Source organism: Rhinoraja longicauda, chromosome 16, assembly GCF_053455715.1.
Source record: "Rhinoraja longicauda isolate Sanriku21f chromosome 16, sRhiLon1.1, whole genome shotgun sequence".
In the NCBI taxonomy this organism is placed as follows: Eukaryota; Metazoa; Chordata; class Chondrichthyes; order Rajiformes; family Arhynchobatidae; genus Rhinoraja; species Rhinoraja longicauda.
The window spans coordinates 44,427,376-44,448,989 of record NC_135968.1 but is presented as its reverse complement, the minus strand read 5'-3'; the positions used below and the strand labels follow the sequence as shown (position 1 = coordinate 44,448,989).

The 21,614-nt window shown below is 43.2% G+C and overlaps 1 protein-coding gene across 1 annotated transcript in view; it reads right to left on the bottom strand.

Moving 5' to 3' along the window:
• Positions 1-21,614, bottom strand: part of kif11 (kinesin family member 11) — a 48,423-nt gene that overhangs the window by 3,441 nt on the left and 23,368 nt on the right. Inside the window, exons 15-22 of the mRNA XM_078412883.1 lie at positions 16,573-16,780; positions 14,548-14,720; positions 10,664-10,789; positions 9,366-9,524; positions 9,134-9,273; positions 6,611-6,890; positions 5,841-6,063; positions 675-832 (exon numbers count right to left, since the gene is read on the bottom strand). Of these exons, the coding sequence (XP_078269009.1) occupies positions 675-832; positions 5,841-6,063; positions 6,611-6,890; positions 9,134-9,273; positions 9,366-9,524; positions 10,664-10,789; positions 14,548-14,720; positions 16,573-16,780 (1,467 nt within the window). The remainder of the gene's footprint in view (positions 1-674; positions 833-5,840; positions 6,064-6,610; positions 6,891-9,133; positions 9,274-9,365; positions 9,525-10,663; positions 10,790-14,547; positions 14,721-16,572; positions 16,781-21,614) is intronic.

Sequence of the window (21,614 nt, the reverse complement as noted above, 5' to 3'; positions counted from 1 at the left end):
CTTGGTCTGAAATGGGCCGAATCCTGATTTGCACTGTGGAACCATGGCCTCTGTTTCTACCCCTGCAGGCAAGTCCAGATAATCATATATTCCTAAGATAAAAATTGTACAATATCCACCTGGTCAGAAATCCTGCTAACAAGGGCAAGGTTCTACAAGGCACCCAGTAACCAAGGAAATGGGCCCCAGCAAGGAATTAGCACCTCAAGAATAGACAAATGACCGACAAGAGTAATTTTTGAAAAAGTGCACGTCATTAGCGATGGTCAGTGATTAGTTTCAGCAAAGTATTACATCGCCAAAATCTAGTCAGAATCCCTTTTATGCCATCAGAGGAAAGATCGTTAAATGTAAAAATTGCAACAAGAGGTTCTAATTCATTGGGATCTTATGGCTACAGTCACATGTGAGAAACACTCCACCTTCTTATTCTTAGTAGGTTGTTGCTTTTATGACACCGGAGAATAAATATATGCAAACAAAAGAATAATTTATTCTGAAAACTCTATTCATCACCAATTAGAACATGCTGGAAGTGCTGCCAAAAAGTCATTAATACTTTATAATAACACTAAGGTAGACACAAAATGCTGGAGTAACTCAGCGGGACAGGCAACATCTCTGGAGAGAAGAAATGGGTGACGTTTCGGGTCGAGACCCTCAATAACATTTACCTGCTCAGGAATGATTTCCTCTTGGAGATACATGGCAGGAGTCGGAGAACTGTGCGACTCCTGCTGCAATTCATTGTGCAGAACAACCAAGACTTCACGTGGCTCTGTTCTGGAGAGCGTGCTTGGATATGGATAATTTTTCCGCAGTGGAGTGGTACCTAAAAAAACAAAATGCAATTATTACTAATTATCAGAATCATACAAGCTCCAAAAAGGCCTCCTTTGCCACACATTTCTTAATGGCCAAATGATTCCTCAAACCAGCAGGTAACCACTGTTGGTCCACTCAATGCAGCATAATTCAATTCACAGTTGCTCCCCATGCACACTTCTAGTATTAGATACAGTGCCCTCCATAATGTTTGGGACAAAGACCCATCATTTATTTATTTGCCTCTGTACTCTACAATTTGAGATTTATATTTAAAAAGAGAAAAATCACATGTGGTTAAAGTGCACATGGAAAGACTGGTGCTGAGAGCTCTCTTATACCTGCATTAAGGAGGCAATTAAACACACCTGAGCAATTACAAACACCTGCGAAGGCATGTGTCCCAAACATTATGGTGCCCTGAAATGGGGGGACTGTGTATAAACACAGCTGTAATTTCTACATGGTGAAACCAAAATGTATAAAAATGACCTTTATTAAAATCTGACAATGTGCACTTTAACCACATGTGATTTTTTTCTATTACAAATCTCAAATTGTGGAGTACAGAGGCAAATAAATAAATGATGGGTCTTTGTCCCAAACATTATGGAGGGCACTGTATGTGGTCAGAAGAAATGGCAGCACAGACAGTTACTCCTTCATTAAGCCCAGAAGACACTAGTAACCTACAGCACAGCATTAGAACTGTTTATAGACACAAAATAATGGCGGAAAAGTTGGTGCAGTGTGTTTCCTGCAGGATGTGGGAAGATAGGGACGTCGCTGGAGCTTCTGGGAGCTACACCTGCAAGAACTGTGTCCAGGTGCAGCTCCTGAATGGACGTGTGGTGGAGTTGGAGAGGCAGTTGGATGACCTCGGGGCCATCCGGGAATGCGAGAGTTTCCTCGACAGGACCTATTGTGAGGCTGTCACGCCAAGGGTCCAGGTCGAGCGAAGGTGGGAGACTGTTTCAGGGGGGAGTGGACGTGGACTACAGGAGACTCCAGTGGCTGTGCCTATTGCAAATAGGTATACCCTCTTGGGAACTGTCGGGGCAGAAGACGTTTCCAGTCCGAGTGGCGGACCTGTTGGCAGGGATACTCGACAGGGGAGAACGAAGTCAGGAAGAGCCGTAGTGGTGGGTGACTCCATCGTCCGAGGGACGGACAGAAGATTCTGTGGCAGCAGGAGGGACTTGAGGATGGTCTGTTGCCTCCCTGGTGCCAGGGTTCAGCACATCACGGACCGGCTTCAGAAAATCCTAGTGAGGGAAGGCGATCAACCTGAAGTCGTTGTGCACGTGGGCACGAATGACATCGGGCGGAAGAGGAAGGAGGTGCTACAGCGGGAGTTTAGAGAGTTAGGAAAAAGACTGAGAAGTAGGACGTCGAAGGTGGTTATCTCTGGACTGCTACCGGTACCTCGTGCTGGTGAGGCCAGGAACAGAGAGATAGAGGGTATGAATTTATGGCTGAGGGGCTGGTGCAGAGAACAGGGATTTAGATTTCTGGACCACTGGGATCTCTTCTGGGCTAGGGGTGACTTGTACAAAAGGGACGGGTTACATCTTAACAGCAGGGGGACAAACATTCTGGCAGGCAGGTTTGCTAGTGCGACACCTGTGGCTTTAAACTAAGTAGTGGGGGGGAGGGGTTAACAAATTGTGAATATGAAGATGAGGTTAAAAGGAATACAGGAGATATTGCAGAAGACTCTCGGAAGAATGGGAACAGAAGTTCTAGAGGGGAAAAGAATGGGAACAGAAGTTCTAGAGGGGAAAAGAGATTAAGGGCAGGGCCATTTGTGACCGATGTGAGAGGGGAGGTAAATACAGAAGTTAAAGTGTTGTACTTAAATGCGCGTAGTATAAAAAATAAAGTGGATGAGCTTGAGGCTCAGTTAGTCATGGGCAAGTATGATGTTGTAGGGATCACTGAGACATGGCTACAAGAGGACCAGGGCTGGGAACTGAATATTCAGGGGTACACAACGTATAGAAAAGACAGACAGGTGGGCAGAGGGGGTGGGGTTGCTCTGCTGGTAAGGAATGATATTCATTCCCTTGCAGGGGGTGACATAGAATCAGGAGATGTTGAATCAGTATGGATAGAAATGAGGAATTGTAAGGGTAAAAAGACCCTAATGGGAGTTATCTATAGGCCCCCAAACAGTAGCCTCGACATAGGGTGCAAGTTGAATCAGGAGATAAAATTGGCGTGTCACAAATGTAATGCTACGGTGGTTATGGGAGATTTCAACATGCAGGTAGACTGGGAAAATCAGGTTGGAAATGGACCCCAGGAAAGGGAGTTTGTAGAGTGCCTTCGAGATGGATTCTTAGAACAGCTTGTACTGGAGCCTACTAGGGAGAAGGCAATTCTGGATTTAGTGTTGTGTAATGATCCTGATCTGATAAGGGGACTAGAGGTAAAAGAGCCATTAGGAGGCAGTGATCACAACATGATAAGTTTTACTCTGCAAATGGAAAGGCAGAAGGGAAAATCGGAAGTGTCAGTATTACAGTATAGCAAAGGGGATTACAGAGGCATGAGCTGGCCAAAATTGACTGGAAGGAGGCCCTAGCAGGGAAGACGGTAGAACAGCAATGGTAGGTATTCCTGGGAATAATGCAGAGGTTGCAGGATCAATTTATCCCAAAGAGGCGGAAAGACTCTAAGGGGAGTAAGAGACACCTTTGGCTGACAAGGGAAGTCAAGGACAGCATAAAAATTAAGGAGAGGAAGTATAACATAGCAAAGAAGAGTGGGAAGACAGAGGATTGGGACTCTTTTAAAGAGCAACAACAGTTAACTAAAAAGGCAATACGGGGAGAAAAGATGAGGTACGAGGGTAAACTAGCCAATAATATAAAGGAGGATAGCAAAAGTTTTTTTAGGTACGTGAAGAGGAAAAAAATAGTCAAGGCAAATGTGGGTCCCTTGAAGACAGAAGCAGGGGAATTTATTACGGGGAACAAAGAAATGGCAGACGAGTTAAACCGTTACTTTGGATCTGTCTTCACTGAGGAAGATACACACAATCTCCCAAATGTTCTAGGGGCCGGAGAACCTAGGGTGATGGAGGAACTGAAGGAAATCCACATTAGGCAGGAAATGGTTTTGGGTAGACTGATGGGACTGAAGGCTGATAAATCCCCAGGGCCTGATGGTCTGCATCCCAGGGTACTTAAGGAGGTGGCTCTAGAAATAGTGGAAGCATTGAGATCATTTTTCAATGTTCTATAGATTCAGGATCAGTTCCTGTGGATTGGAGGATAGCAAATGTTATCCCACTTTTTAAGAAAGGAGGGAGAGAGAAAACGGGTAATTATAGACCAGTTAGTCTGACATCAGTGGTGGGGAAGATGCTGGAGTCAATTATAAAAGACGAAATTGCTGAGCATTTGGATAGCAGTAACAGGATCATTCCGAGTCAGCATGGATTATCGATGGGGAAATCATGCTTGACAAATCTACTGGAATTTTTTGAGGATGTAACTAGGAAAATTGACAGGGGAGAGTCAGTGGATGTGGTGTACCTCGACTTTCAGAAAGCCTTCGACAAGGTCCCACATAGGAGATTAGTGGGCAAAATTAGAGCACATGGTATTGGGGGTAGGGTACTGACATGGATAGAAAATTGGTTGACAGACAGAAAGCAAAGAGTGGGGATAAATGGGTCCCTTTCGGAATGGCAGGCAGTGACCAGTGGGGTACCGCAAGGTTCGGTGCTGGGACCCCAGCTATTTACGATATACATTAATGACTTAGATGAAGGGATTAAAAGTACCATTAGCAAATTTGCAGATGATACTAAGCTGGGGGGTAGTGTGAATTGTGAGGAAGATGCAATAAGGCTGCAGGATGACTTGGACAGGTTGTGTGAGTGGGCGGATACATGGCAGATGCAGTTTAATGTAGATAAGTGTGAGGTTATTCACTTTGGAAGTAAGAATAGAAAGGCAGATTATTATCTGAATGGTGTCAAGTTAGGAAGAGGGGATGTTCAACGAGATCTGGGTGTCCTAGTGCATCAGTCACTGAAAGGAAGCATGCAGGTACAGCAGGCAGTGAAGAAAGCCAATGGAATGTTGGCCTTCATAACAAGAGGAGTTGAGTATAGGAGCAAAGAGGTCCTTCTACAGTTGTACCGGGCCCTGGTGAGACCGCACCTGGAGTACTGTGTGCAGTTTTGGTCTCCAAATTTGAGGAAGGATATTCTTGCTATTGAGGGCGTGCAGCGTAGGTTCACTAAGTTAATTCCCGGAATGGCGGGACTGTCGTATGTTGAAAGGCTGGAGCAATTAGGCTTGTATACACTGGAATTTAAAAGGATGAGGGGGGATCTTATTGAAACATATAAGATAATTAGGGGATTGGACACATTAGAGGCAGGAAACATGTTCCCAATGTTGGGGGAGTCCAGAACAAGGGGCCAGTTTAAGAATAAGGGGTAGGCCATTTAGAACAGAGATGAGGAAGAACTTTTTCAGTCAGAGAGTGGTGAAGGTGTGGAATTCTGCCTCAGATGGCAGTGGAGGCCAGTTCGTTGGATGCTTTCAAGAGAGAGCTGAATAGAGCTCTTAAGGATAGCGGAGTGAGGGGGTATGGGGAGAAGGCAGGAACGAGGTACTGATTGAGAGTGATCAGCCATGATCGCATTGAATGGCGGTGCTGGCTCGAAGGGCTAAATGGCCTACTCCTGCACCTATTGTCTATTGTCTATAGTACAATAAAACCCAAGTCAAAACTTGCCTCTTCTTGATCTGCTATACATAAATGAAGAAATAAGCCAAATATTACAAGGATGAGAAAATACAAAAGCAAAACCATAAAACAGAAATCTTCTCTGCCAAAGTCATTGTAAGAACTCCAATTTACCTGAAATATTTGCATAAGTTCGTCGTTGGTCGGATATCTGCTTCTTCATTGAATTCATTTTACATTACTCCTTTTTAACAGCCTCAAATATTTGGGCTTATTTACTTTCGACTAAAAGGATTTGGTCTCACCTGTGGGAACGTCCTGCCGCAGATCTTCGTTTAAAAAGTCAAAGACGTTATTTAGTCCTGCCCGGGCTTGTTCATTTAGGTTTTTAAAGTGTTGCACCACTTCCCTTTTATCGTCTTTAACTTGTTCAAGTATGGCGGAGAGTGACAAGTCCTCTGCATCGCACTGTCTTTTCAATTGCTCTGTGATCTTTGTGACGAGGGGGTCACAACTCTCGTTCACAATCTTTGCAAAAGGAAACAATACATTGGGACATGTTTTCATTACTCAACAACAGGTCAACGTGTGCACAAATCCAGAAAAATGTCACCCCATTCTTTACGGGTTGAATGAGAAATGAAACACCGAACAGCGATTAGTACTTGAACAGTTGCTGCAATCTTAAGAGATACTCAAAATCGGAACAATTTGAAGCTATATTTTTTTATGATTAAAGCAATTTCCAACTGCTGATTGTTTGAAAACATGCTTTTTTTTTTTTTTTTTAAATGTTTCATTTCAAAATATTACCCTCAATTGCAGACAATTGGGATAATTTGAGATATCGGACCAGCCACAGAGACACAGGCCAGGAAGCCACCCTGTAACACAATAGGCCCAAAAGACTGGAGTAACTCAGCGGGTAAAACAGCATCTCTGGAGAAATGTTTCGGGTCGAGAAGGGGCTCGACCCGAAACATCACTGATTCCTTTTCTCCGGTGATGCTGTCTGACCCACTGAGTTACTCCAGCTTTTGGTTCCTTCCCGCACAGCAACAGCATAAATACATACCTGCTCAAAGTTCCTCAGCTGCCTCTTGTTGAGGTCATAAAATGATAATTGATCTCGACTGAGCACCTCAACAGTGCCCTCTGTTGATTCACACCACTGACTGCTCTCCTGGCAAAGGACCCGCATGCTGGAGCCGAGCTGTTGGCCTTCATCAATTAACTTGTCTGCAGTTTTGATCCCCTCACTGGATGAATTCCTGATTTCATTTGAAAAACTGTCTAAAGAGGTGGCAAGGTTCCCTTGGTGAGATGTAGCGCCCTTCATAGCTTCTGCAGATTGACTAGAATATAAACAGATGATTTTATGATGCGAGAGCTTTGCTTTAAGCGAAATGGTGATTATAGTTGTGCTTCAAATTGTCAAACAGCAAAATTCTAAGGAGTTCAAACATTTTCCAAAATGGGCATAAAAGCTATGGCCAATATCCAAATATATTGAATTCATACACTTTCACAAGTTTACGTGTAATAAAATAAGTTAGTTCTGCTAAGACATTCTTAAGAAACCTTGTGCAGTAAAAAATCAAGTTATAAAAATAATTGTCAATGGGGAAAAGGGGGCTAGAGGCAAGACAGTATCATACACAAAGTTATTTCCCCCCGCACAATTTTCAAATATAAAGGTGCTTTTAATAACTATTGTTTATTTTTGTAACTGTGCTAAAAATACTAAAGGTTATATGTTACATTGTTTAAGAGAGTAATATTGCACATCACATATTGCAGTGTGTTCTGGAAAGCTTCCTTAGCCAGTATGTAGAGGGTCCTAGAGGGAGAGAGCAAAGCTGAACTTACTCTTAGGAAACTGGGAAGCGCAAGTGACTGAAGTGGCAGTGGACAAGCCTTTTCAGACCAGCGACCACAACTTATTAGCTATAAAATAGTTATGGAGAAGGACAGGGCTGGTCCACATGTTAAAGTTTTGAACTGGGGCAAGGCCAATTTTGATGGTATTAAGACAGGAACTTGCAAGTGTTGATTGGAGTAGGTTGTTTGCGGGTAAAGGGAACATTTTTCGGGGTGTGATAGTGAGAGTTCAAAGCATACATCTTTCTGCTAAAATGAAGGGCAAGGCAGATTGGAGTAAGGAAGTCTAGATGACGAGAGAAATTGAGTTTCTGGTCAGGAAAAAGTAGGCACGGTCCGGTTTAGGATGCACAGTGATGCAGCAGTAGGGTTGATGTCTTACAGCTCCCGAGACCAGGTTTGATCGTCAAGTCAAGTTTATTTGTCACATACACATATACGATGTGCAGTGAAATGAAAGTGGCAATGCCTGCGGATTGTGCACAAAAAAGAATTACAGTTACAGCATATAAATAAAGTTAATAAGTTACTATAGTGTAGACAAAAATTTAGTCTCTGGGGTTATAAAAGTTGACAGTCCTGATGGCCTATGGGAAGAAACTCCGTCTCATCCTCTCCGTTTTCACAGCGTGACAGCGGAGGCGTTTGCCTGATCGTAGCATCTGGAACAGCCCGTTACGGGGGTGGCAGGGGTCCCTCATGATCTTGCTTGCTCTGGATCTGCACCTCCTGATGTATAGGTCCTGCAGGGGGGCGAGTGTAGTTCCCATGGTGCGTTCTGCCAAACGCACTACTCTCTGCAGGGCCATCCTGTCCTGGGCAGAGCTGTTCCCAAACCAGACTGTAATGTTGCCGGACAGGATGCTCTCTACAGCCCCAGAGTAGAAGCAATGAAGGATCCTCAGAGACACTCTGAATTTTCTCAGTTGTCTAAGGTGGTAAAGGCGCTGCTTTGCCTTACCCACCAGTGCGGCAATGTGCGTTGCCCATGTCAGATCCTCTGTGATGCGGACTCCCAAGTATTTAAAACTGCTCACCCTATCCACAGTAGACCCATTTATCTCCAGTGGCTTGTACGTCCTGACTACGGGTGCTGTCTGTACAGTTTGCACATTCTCCCTATGACCACATGGATTTTTTTCCGGGTTCCGCCCGTTTCCTCCCACATGCCAAAGACACACAGGATTGTAAGTTAATTAGCTTCTGTTCTTAGTTCTATCCTACACAATAGGAACAAAGTGCAAGTGAACTTTGGCCAGGGAAGGGCCTGCTTCGACACTATCTCTAAGCTAAAAGCTTATAGGCAATGAGAATCAAGCATATCCCCAAAGGAGATTAGGGAACCGAGGAGCATACTTAAGGAAAAACAGGAGGGCAAAAAGGGGACAAGAAATCGTTCTGGAAGATAAGAATAAAGAGAATCCAAAGGTATTTTATGTACATGAAGGGAAAGAGGGTAACTAGAGAGAAAATATTCCCCTCAGAAACCAAAGTAGTGACCAAGAATGTTGATCTGGATAAGGCCAAGGACGTTGTCTATAGAGACCTTGATGAGGCCTTTGATAAGGTTTAAATTGGCTTTATAACCAATGATATCTGCGTAGTACAAATATTGTTCCCTACTTCATGAATGCCATTATATCCAATTTGCTTGGTGGAGACACATATTATAGTAGAATGATCTTTTAACAACATTTAGTACAATCCAGATACTTACAAATGCACATTTTCCTGAAGCATATTCAATGAGTGCTGTACATTTCCATTCTGAGTTAGAAGACTATCGTAACTCTTCTGAGTTTGATGAACCAACAGACCAAGCTGACTCTGTAGATTTGAGATGACGTTTGACATACCCTATTTACAAAAAGCCAGAGTTGAATTGTTACTGAAATCATTCAATAAAACACCACAATGTAATGTTCCGAACCATTAAATGTTGGCAGCACCTCCATCTGTTCTTGCTGTGATTTCTGTAGATCTTGCCTCAATGCCTCATTCTCATTTTGAATCACACCCAGAGCATTGCAAGTGCTTTCTTGTAATTTATTCAATCTTTTGCTGTGTTGTCCAAAGAATGCATTTGTATCCTTTTTCATAACTTCCATCTGAATCAAATGAAAACAATTAGAGGCGCAAGAAACTGCAGATGCTAGTGTACAAAAAAGGAGACAATTTAAAATCAAAACGGTCAATATAGAAAAAGTAATACTACAGTGACACTCATCATCAGTGTAAAAACTATAGCAAGGCCTGGCTTTAATACTATTTTAGCTTGCATTAACCTGCAACTCCACCAAATTAAAAATACAAAGCAACAGAGCATTAATCTTATTATTCAGATAATAATTGCTATGCAACTTTTTCCATCTTTCAAATTATGTCATCCCATACAAGGCTAGTTATAACAAATCATTAATATCCACGCGCATTAGCAGACAAAATTCTTCCAAAATGATGGTTTCACAGTATCTGTAAATATTTTTAGGGAGAAGTGGAGAAATTTCATAAGATCATAAGTGATAGGAGTAGAATTAGGCCATTTGGCCCATCACGTCTACTCTGCCATTCAATCATGGCTGATCCATCTCTCCCTCCTAACCCCATTCTCTTGCCTTTTTCCCCAAAGCCTCTTAACACACGTACTAATCAAGAATCTATCTATCTCTGCCTTAAATATATCCACTGACTGCCTCCACAGCCTTCAAATGGCAAAGAATTCCACAGATTCACCACCCTCTGACTAAAGAAATTCCTCCTCATGTCCTTCCTAAAAAAACATCCTTTAATTCTGAGGCTATGACCTCTAGTCCTAGACTCTCCCACTAGTGGAAACATCCTCTCCACATCCACTCTATCCAAGCCTTTCACTGTTCTGTATGTTTCAATGAGGCCCCCCCCTTTCTTTCTTCTAAACTCCAGCGAATATAGGCCCAGTGCCGTCAAATGCTCATCTTATGTCAACCCACTCATTCCTGGGATCATTCTTGTAAACCTCCTCTGGACCCTCTCCAGAGCCAGCACATCCTTCCTCAGATATGGTGCCCAAAATTGCTCACAATATTCCAAATGCGGCCTGACCAGTGCCTTATAGAGCCTCAGCATTACATCCCTGTTTTTGTATTCAAGCCCTCTCTAAATAAATGCGAGTATTGAGTTTGCTTTCTTTGATACCGATTCGATTTACAGACTAACTTTTGGGGAAATATTATATCATTGAACAGAGGCAGAACAAAGTATTGATCACCTTCTCCGCCATGCCAGAATAGGTTTCAAAGTTCAGTTTGAGGCAGTGGTTCAGTTCCATTATGCTGACAACTATGGGCTGTAAATTCTTCTTTAACATCTTCTCCATTTCTCCCTTGTGGTCAGCCTGAAATTAAGAGAAGCGAGAAATTCCATGAACAATAAGACTAGTACTCACCGCTCCATTAACTACCCATCCCACACGCAGCAGCAGTAATATCAATAATGACCCAAAACATGCTTATTCAGACAAACTGCTTCCAGCACTGAGCCAAGTAAAACAATTCAGACAAATCAGCATGGCAACCAAGCTATATTCAAATATCATTTTACTCGAGTTGCCCTACAATAACACAAATTCACCCACTATAGCAAACACGAAAGGTGGACTCTGTTTGCAGTTCAGAGATAGCTTCACAAAATTTTGAAATATAAAATAATTCAGATGCAGAATATACCTGATGAAAATAAGTCTGAGGAAGAAAATGGTTGAATAGGCTATTTTCCTCTCCCACTAATGCATGTCCACGATTAATCTGCAACTCAAACTAAAGGAGGCGTGGAACAAGAGCAGTGCGTTCAATGGATAAGTCAAGCCACAGCCTTGGCAATCTAACACTCAATAAATGGAGAGCTCAAGCTAATGGTGCCTAAAACTATCTTATTTAGTAAATGGTTGTGTCAGTGGGCAGCCTTTTGAGATCAGCGATAAGCTTTAAAATAGTTATGGATAAGGACAGGGCTGGTCCACAAGCTCTTAGTAGAAGCAAGGCCAATGTTGATGGTATTGGACCAGAGCTGGCAAAAGTTGATTGGAGGAGGTTGTTTGTGGGCAAAGTGACATCCCACTACTGGCCACATCTTCCCATCGTCACCTCTTTCTGCTATCCGCAGAGACCGTTCCCTCCAAAACTCCCTGGTCCATTTGTCCCTTCCCACCCCTCCCCAGGTACTTTCCCCTGCAACCGCAGGAGATGCAACACCTGTCCCTTTACTCCACGACTCCATCGAAGGACCCAAACAGTCTTTCCAGGTGAGGCAGAGGTTCACCTGCACCTCCTCCAACCTCATCTATTGTATCCACTGTCCCAGATGTCACCCTCTCTACATCGGTGAGACCAAGCGCAGGTTCGGCGATCGTTTTGCTCAACACTTCCGCTCAGTCTGTCTTAACCAACCTGATCTCCCGGTGGCTCAGCACTTCAACTCCCCCTCCCATTCCCAATCTGACCTTTCTGTCCTGGGCCTCCTCAATTGTCAGAATGAGGCCCAGCACAAATTGGAGGAACAGCCCCATATATTTCGCTTGGGTAGTTTACACTCCAGCGGTATGAACATTGACTTCTCTAACTTCAGGTAGTCCCTGCTTTCCCTCTCTATCCTCTCCCCCTTCCCAGTTCTCCCACTAGTCTTCCCGTCTCTGACTACATCCTATCTTTGTCCCGCCCCCTCCCCTGACATCAGTCTGAAGAAGGGTCTCGACCCGAAACATCACCCATTCCTTCTCTCCAGAGATGCTGCCTGACCCACTGAGTTACTCCAGCATTTTGTGTCTTTTTTCGGAAAGTGGAATGCTTTAACAAGGCCGAAAACGAGTGTTCAAGAAATGCATGTTCTTGTTAGAGTGGACGGCAAGGCAGGTAGAAGCAAGTAATCCAGAACGAAGAGTAAAATCAAAGCGCTGGTCAGGATAAAGAAAGTGGATCAGGTATAGACAGCTGGCAGCAAGTGTTACCCTGGAGGAGTGAAAGGGATTGAGGAGCATATTTAAAAAGGGAATCAGGAGGGCAAAAAGTGGACAGAAGATAACTCTGGCAGATACCAGTAAACCTAATATCCGTGGTAGTAAAATTTCTGTAGAGGATACTGAATGATAAAATGCACGTGCATTTAAAAAAAAAACAGGGGATGATTCGGAATGATCAGTATGGTTTTGTGTGTGGGAGATTGTGTCTCAGTCACTTTTTAGTTTTCTTGAAATACCCAAGAAAATTGACAAGAACAGTGGTGCGCTTAGATGTAGTCTATGCGGACTGGAGTAAGGCCTTTGGTACGTTTCCGCATGGTAGGCTACCTATGGAAGGTTACAAGGGATCACATGGGATGCAAGGAGAGCTAGCGAACTAGATATAGAATCGGCTTTGTTATAGGAAGCAGAGAATGCCACTGGAAGGATGTTTCTTGGACTGAAGGACTGTGGCTAGTGTCGTACCTCACAGATCAGTGCTGGGCCATTTGGATCAACTATTTGGATGAGAATGTACAAGGATAATCAGAAAGCTTGCAGATGACACTAAAATAGGTGCAGACCTCCCAACATTTGAGTTTACAACTTCATAATTTTGATGTCCAAAATTCAGAATTTTACATCAAAATTCGTAAAATGGCACGTAATGCAACTTTTCAGCAAAAAGGTATGCATGCCAAATGCGCTACATTCTGTGAGAAAAATGACTATTATTTGCAACAGTCTGTAGTTCTTGGACTACATGTACAATGTCAGGCCTATCATGAGTATATTCTGCTATTTATATAAAGGTTATTGAACAGAGATACTTTTTGCAACAACGAAAAAATTGCTTTGTTTTTTCTATTTTGCTTTTTCCTTTCACATCCCAATTCTCTTGGTATTGAATAAAAGAACAGTGGTCATAAAATGTATGACTAAGTTATAAAGAAAGAGTTGATATATGTGACTCGATTAAGCATACGGAAGTACTTGTTGAAGTAAATTCGCACATTAATTGATAATCAGCCCAAAAAGTTGGTAATTGGCTTTTCTGCTGTGTTTTATATTTTAACCCCGTCTTAATTAATTAATATAGTTATATAATCTTGCACTCAAATTTAATATTCACTCATTACAGTTCCACCACTGATTTTCTGGCACTCTTGGCTCCAGAGCTTTGCTGGTTTATCCAGCAGGCCAAGGAAGTCGGCTATGGGGATAGATGTGATGGCTCCAGCTGGGCTGGAGTTCCAGAGCCCCGGCCGCAGGTTGCAAATTCAACCCACTGCTCAGCCATGGAAGTCCGGATGAGGTCGAGATTGTCTGCCTTGCCCAGCCTAGATGCCACATTTTCGGGGAGACTTCCAGGGTGAGGGGGGATTTTTCGGGGAATCCCTAGTGACCTCTAGCGGCTGAATGGACAAATTGCAATTGTCAACTTGCAACTGTTTTGCGGAAAAATGTGAGGCGAAATTGGAATGGCGGAAATCAAAATAAGAAAGCGGAAACTTTTCCCCAAATTCGGAAAGGTTTGGAGGGGTGCCAGTGTAATGTGCAACATGGCGCAACTTTTATTAGATTAAAATACAGATGCTCCGCGCCATACGATGTTTTGACGTACAATATTTCGACATTGCCATGGTGCAAACGGCAGTGACCCATAGCGAGCCGCAGCTCGTTTCCGGCCACGTGATCGCGTGTATTAAATGCTTTTCGACTTACGATATTTTCGGTTTCCGATGGGTTTCTCGGAATATAACCCCATCGTAAGTTGAGAAGCACCTGTAAGTGATGTTTACATTATTCCGTTGTGAACTGGCCTCTTTCGCATCTGGTTAGCGGTGGCTCAGAACCGTGATCACTGTCTAATGACAGTCACCGTAAAACCTCATTCAGGAGCCTGATACAACCAAGATGTGATGTCAATTCAACAGCCTGCCAACACATGGTCCAGACTCATGTACAGTGAGCATTCAAGTGAGGCAACAAAGAATGTCAGACAGATCTGGGACAATAAAACTGCTAAGGGGAAAAGTGGAGTGGAGATTTTAAACAGGCAGGAAAAAAATCAGGATTGTGAAATATGCAAAGTCGTGTCCACCCACATTGTGACTAAGTACTTCGTCCTCCTTCCCTCCGAATTCTTAAGAACTTACCAGGGCTTTCTGCACGCAATTTAGCGACTGCTCTGTCATACTCTCTTGCTTTAGCAATTCCTGAAGAGTTTGTGATACGTCTGATGAAATCACATCCTTCATTGATGAATATGCAGCAGCTACTGATGACATGGCAGAACTTAATGCAGAGGCATTTGTACCCACAAGGTCACCTGAAAAACACGGGATCATTTAAGAAGCCAAAAGACCAGAAGGAACATTTTCTCCTTTATTAGAATTGGAGAAATTAATCTTCAACTGCAGACACTTCCATGACTACCTCAGTACCATGAGGGGACAATATTTTCCACTGGAATGTCCGTGATCAATGGTTTTCCATCCTTTCCAGCTACATCTTTGGCAATCACTTGGGATTGAGAATAACCTACATCTATTAAAGTTCCAAAGAATGGACATTCCACGACAAGATTCCTTTGATACAAGGAGGCTGTTGCACACCAGCGACTGGGTGGTCTTGACAAAAGACTAATCTGATAACGAGAATGCCCTATGGCTTTTCAGTCTGTTCCTTTCTCAGTCCACCTCAAAACTCCCTCCCTTTTAATACTGTCATTCTCCTCAATTCTGCAGCCACAGTGGATTACATAAGCACTCGGTCGTTCACAGGCCCGAGTGATGCTGTGAAACTGCTGTTGTATTACGCATGGCTGTCCCAGACTCACTCATGTGGGAGTACCTCGCTCCTGAGATAGCTGCCACCCTGATCACAAACCATTCTTTCCCCACCACCCACACGCCACCACACTTACGGATCCAAGCCCCCTCACAGGGCTCTTAAACTCTGAAACTAGACTGCAAACTTTACCCCGGTGGCTCAGCACTTCAACTCCCCCTCCCATTCCCAATCTGACCTTTCTGTCTTGGGCCTCCTCCATTGTCAGAGTGAGGCCCAGTGCAAATTGGAGGAACAGCACCTCATATTTCGCTTGGGCAGTTTACACCTCAGCAGTATGTACATTGAATTCTCTAACTTCAGATAGTCCCTGCTTTCCCTCTCTATCCCCTCCCCTTCCCAGTTCTCCCACTAGTCTTCCTGTCTCCGACTACATCCTATCTTTGTCCCGCCCCCTCCCCTGACATCAGTCTGAAGAAGGGTCTTGACCCAAAACGTCACCCATTCCTTCTCTCCCAAGATGCTGACTGACCCGTTGAGCTACTCCAGCATTTTGTTTCTACCTTCGATTTTAACCAGCATCTGCAGTTTTTTTTCCTACAAACTTTACGAGATTCCTGTCTCAAACATCCAATTAAAAAAAAATAGATATTATAGATTTCATTAACTCGCTCTCATTTGACTTGTGGAGCAATCCTTGTCATCAAACAGCCATTTTAAACCTCTCTGGGCACGATTCGGGACAGTGGAAATACTAATCAAACCAGCGTGTAATTGTCAAAGAAGCAACACAATGGCACCTTTTAGCATTAAAGCCACACAGGCTAACATTCATCAGGCTAACATTGAGCATCTCAAAGCACCTCACAGCCAGTGAAGTCTCATCATTGTTGCAATACAGTAAATGGAGCTATCAATTCATTGTACACAAAGATCGCACAAACAACAATCTGATCACACCCTGGCAAGTTATTTTAGCTGTACAATTTTCAAGTCTGGGACTTGAAATTGATTGCATTGCCATTTGCAATATATCTTTTCTCAGCATCACTCATGCCTGTAAACAACCGATTATCCACTAATTGTTACCGAGATAAGCCCCCCCACACATCCAAAGTAACTCAGCTAAAATAGGCTTCAAACCCAAATTTACCACTGCAGATGCACAAAGTATCTTTTATAACTCCACTGATTTTAGGAGTTTGATACACACTTTTTAATTTAGAAAATCAAATAACGGAGTTGAGCAAACTATTCAGATTCATCGTTTGAAACCAAAATCTTAGAACCAAGCAAAGAAAGTTTAAATTCAAACATATTTTTTAATAAACCTTGTTAGTTGCAAAATGAATTTGTAAATTTACTGTACAATAAATTTGATCTGAACTTACCTATTGACTTGGCATAGAAATCTAGCATTCCCCATTGCTGAACACGCGTTTCATCAGTTTTCGTCTGTATTTCAGCGAACAAGTTATTCATTTGCGTTAAGAAATCCTCCTGAGCTTTGTGGTTGTGAAATTCAACAGTTGCTTTACGGTCAAGCTTAGCGTGAAGACCGGCCACGTCTCCTGTACTCACTTCAACCACCTGCAGCAACTGAAATATAAATTTCAAGAACACATTATAAAAATAATGAAACCCCAGGCAAATGTACCAGGTGGAAAAAATATGATTTGGATAGAATGAAGGATTTTGCATTAAATTATTTCATAGTGTTATCCAGACCAGCAAATCAGACAAAAATAATAATTGACAAGCCAGTGATGATCAAAAGATGGTCAATAGCTTAAAGCGAGTCTTCAGAGAAAGATGAAGTTTAAATACCAAAATCTAGCACCTGGGGCCAGTGGATAAAGCTTTAACGAATCAAGAAGATTTTCATGTCAAATTTCAATCCCCTCAACATAGCAAACAATAGTATGCACATCATGAGACAGTAGCTACCTGTGCATTTTAAAATTTATAATAAAAATGACCACTGACATTATTGCTATACTTGGGTAGACAAAATGCTGGAGTAACTCAGCGGGACAGGCAGAATCTCTGGAGAGAAGGAATGGGTGACGTTTCGGGTCGAGACCCTTCTTCAGACTCATACTTCGACTGTTTATTAGAAAACATTCTGGACATGCTCAGTTCGGGATACAGTCCCGCCTCGGATCTGAAATTAATTATTTTAATTGACCTACTTGCTGGGATTTCAGAAGCTAAAACATCTACCCTGAACATCGGCACCCTTAGCGCTCCAGCAAGTTGTTCCTCTTGTCATTGAAATTCAGATTAAACGCACACAAACAGATCGAGGCTCTGAATGTGAATCAATAGTACATCGAAAGCGTACAGGAGAACGAACAAGTTTCACTTTTTTCCTGCATGGAATTTGAAACAGACATACACTGTCTGACACTGCAGAATACTCCAGCTTCAGGCAGGGCAGGCATCTCTGCTCATCAGCACGATCCAAAAATAAAACCCCACTGGAAGCAAAGCTGGAAACTAGTCATTAACTGACAGCTCAACGTGAAAATGTTCATTTAGGATTTCTTCGCAGTAAGTAAAAGTGGTTTGACTCTCCCCATCACCATTCAAGAGCGTCACGGTCTGGGAATCACCACATGGATTTGTCAATGTTAAATGATTTCTATTTTTGCAAAGTGGAGAAAGATTCCAATGAAACCTCACCGATGTAAAAGATGTTGATTCTCTCGCTCGTGTGTCAGACGACATTCTGCCATCGCTTTGCCACAGCCAGTGCCACATCTGTGCCTCTGCAGAGATCTTCCGCAGTGCATGCCTCTTTGCTACAAGTCAGTAGGTGGGCCATTGTCTGTACCTCTCCACAGTTGCATTTGTCAGAGTCCGAGAAGCCCCACTTCTTCAGGCTGAGTCCGCAACGTCCCACTCCAGTGCGGAGGCAGTTTAGGGCTTTCCAGGTAGTATAAGGCAGGTGGTGTCCTGGTGCCGTCTGTGGTTTGGTTTTGGTACCTGGCACGGTTGGCTCTAGTTCCAGGAAGCTGTTCCGACTCTTCAAGCGTTTCTTGGCACGTTGGTGATTTGTGCAAGGGGTGACGGGGGTCTGTGTCCCCATTGAAAAGATGTTGATTGATGGGCTAAAGATCTTTTCTGACCATGTAGATCTTGCAAAACTCCCTTATTGCAGAGTTATTGCATGGTTGGTCATAAGGTCATAAGTGATTGTAGAATTAGGCCATTTGGCCCATCAAGTCTACTCCGCCATTCAATCATGGCTGATCTATCTTCCCCTCTTCACCCCATTCTCCTGCCTTCTCCCCATTACCTCTGACACCCGTACTAATCAAGAATCAATGGTCTTTCCATTGCAGCTTTAATGAGCACTGCATTGCAATTACTCTGCACAGTCTCCTGGTTCAGTGTAATCAAAGAGAAAACTTGGCATTATTGCTTTCTAAATTATTCACGCTACTTGCAGAAATAAAAGTGCATCACGGGGTGACCAAAACTGAAGAAAACTCCCAATGGCCTTGCCATTGTCTTGTGGACCCAACTTTTATACTCAGTACCCTGACTGATGAAGGCCAATGTGCCGAAGGCCTTATAGACCACCCTATCTACATGTGGCACCATGTACCTGCACTCCCAGATCTCTCTGCACTTCAACACTTGTTTAGGGATGTTTAGGAAACACTGCCACAAAAAGGCAGTCAACCCCAAAGACTCAACATCACCCTGGCCACACTCTCATTTCACTCCTGCTATGAAGCAGATAGCTTCTAGCTAGACGCTTTGTTAGACACATTCCCAAATGCTGATCATGAAGACCTTCTAGCAATTTTACTCCATATTTTTCAGGTATTACAACTCTTGCTCCCCACATGACATAACCTTGGTCTACAGAGAGTTTGTTCCTACGTACAAAGAATGGTTTCAGTTCTGCCTCTGAATTTGGCAATTTGTTTGGGCATCCATTTGTAATATATTCCTGCACTCTTGACAAAAATCTGTCAGTGCGAGGAGCCTTCCGAATGACCCCTGATGTGATGGGTAACTCATCTACATGAGAGAAGTAAAACAAGTCCTCTCTGTTTGGGGTAACCTCAGATTCCAAAGGTAATCTAGACATGGCATCAGCATTGCTGTGCTCTGCTGCCTTACGATACTGAATATCATACTGGTACGCAGACAATATCAATGCCCATCTTTACATTCTGGCTGCTGCCAGAGTTGGTATGTGTGCTTTTGGATTTAGGATCACCGTCAATGCCTGGCGATCAGTCTCGATTACAAACCTTCTACCATACAAGTATTTGTGAAACCTAACGACAAAAATCAATGCAAGAGCCTCTCGCTCTATTTACGCATAATTTCGCTCACTGGCATTGAGTGTTCTAGACGCAAATGCTATTGGCCTTTCCTCTCCATTTTCTAACACATGAGAGATCACAGCACCAACACCGTATGGTGAAGCATCACATGCTAACTTCATCGGCTTATTGACATCGTAGTGAACAAGCATTGCACTCTCTGCCAACTGAGCTTTACATGACTTGAAAGCTTGATCACATTTACGTGTCCACTTCCATGGTACACCTTTTCTCAAAAGCTCATTCAAGGGACATAAAAAGTCCATTTTTGTGAAGACTTGGCCGCCTGTGAGGGTGCTTAACAAATCCTCTGCTGTTGGTAGGGTATCTGGTCTGCTATCTTCAAGTACCTGGTTTACGGTCACCTTATAATCCCGACAAAGTCTAACACAACCATCAGGTTTAGGTACAACTACAATGGGTGTTGCCCATTCACTATTTTCTACCTTACTGATAATGTTCTCAGCTTCAAGTCTTTTCAGTTCTTTCTCAACCTTGTCCTTAAGAGCATACGGCACAACCCGTGGTTTGCAATGCACTGGTGTCGCATCCTGCTTCACGCGTACTTTTGCCTTGTACCCCTTGATTGGCTCTCCCTGGTCGCTAAACACCTTCGGATGTTGCTTGATTACGTCCTCCGGACACTTGAATTCTTCACGAACGAGGAATATCTCGTTCCAGTTGAGCTTCAAGATCTGCAGCCAATTCCGACCTCACAACGCAGGTTTATCTCCCTTTACAACTACGAGGGGCAACTCCGCCTGTTGCTCCTTATACCTAACTGGTACATGTACGCCTCCTAACACTGGAATCTTCTCTCCAGAGTAACCACGTAGCTCGATTCGCTTCGTTTCCAAAGGAATTTGATTCAGCTTCTCCCGATACACAAATTCTAGAATCACGCTCACAGATGCTCCTGTGTCGACTTCCATGCTGACATGAGCTCCATTCAACTGGACTTGCACAGACACATTCTTTGTCTTCCGGTTTACTAGCTCATTGCTGCAGATGGTGTATATATCGAGAAGCTCTTCCTCTGCCTGCAGTTGATCCACAGAATGCAGCTTACTTGTTGTTGAACCTTTTTTCTGCTTAGCCTTTCGACAAGCCTTCTCTATGTGTCCCATCTTGTGACACGAGTAACACTCTGCCTTGAAGAACAGACAAGACTGTGCTAGATGTGAGCCCAAACAGCGATAGCATGACTTTGCAGTTGTCTTGCTACCTTTCCATGGATAACGATTCTCTGACGTCTTTGTCGACTTATCCGTTTGCTGGACTGCAGCTTGTTCAACTCTTCCGCTGGCTGTCTAGAAGTTGTCCTGACTTCTCTAGAACCCCTTTCTGCCATACCCATTGACAAAGCAGTTTTACAAGCTGTTTCAAAGATCAGGTCATACACCGTCATCAGCTTACTTTGGATCCGCTCACTTCTCAGTCCACACACGAAACGGTCTCTTAACGCCCGGTCTTGGAAATGTCCAAAATTACAATGAATTGATAACCTCTTGAGCGTCACGATAAAATTACTAATATCCTCCTCTGGAAGTTGGCATCTCTTTCTAAAACGATAGCTTTCAGCTATTTCTAAGGGCTTAGGGTCATAATGTTGTTAACTTCTTCAGAATATCCTTCAAAGGCATGTCCTTTGGTTTGGCTGAAGCTAATAAATTATTTACTGTATCATAAACATCGGGACCCATTTCAGTGAGAAAAACTGCTCTTTTCCTAGTTTGAGTTGCTTCATTCAACCGTCTTGATTCTGCATCAGAAGCTTCTACTTCAGTGATGTTATTTGCAGCAAAAAACATCTCTAAACGTTCAATATACACACCGAACGTATCCCGGCTTTGCTGGAAATCTCACAATCTTCCGATATATCCACTGGGCACCGCCATTTTAGATTTTTTTTAAACAGTCTCACAGAATTCAGCTTTGTGACCCGATTTCCAGCTTTCCTTGACACCAAAAGTTATACAACCTTCTCCGTGCCTCTGTAGAATTCCTTATCTACACAAACAAGTAAAGCTGGGGAATCGACAATCCCATCCTCGTCGCCAATTTGTGATCTCTTGAGCTCAGACACA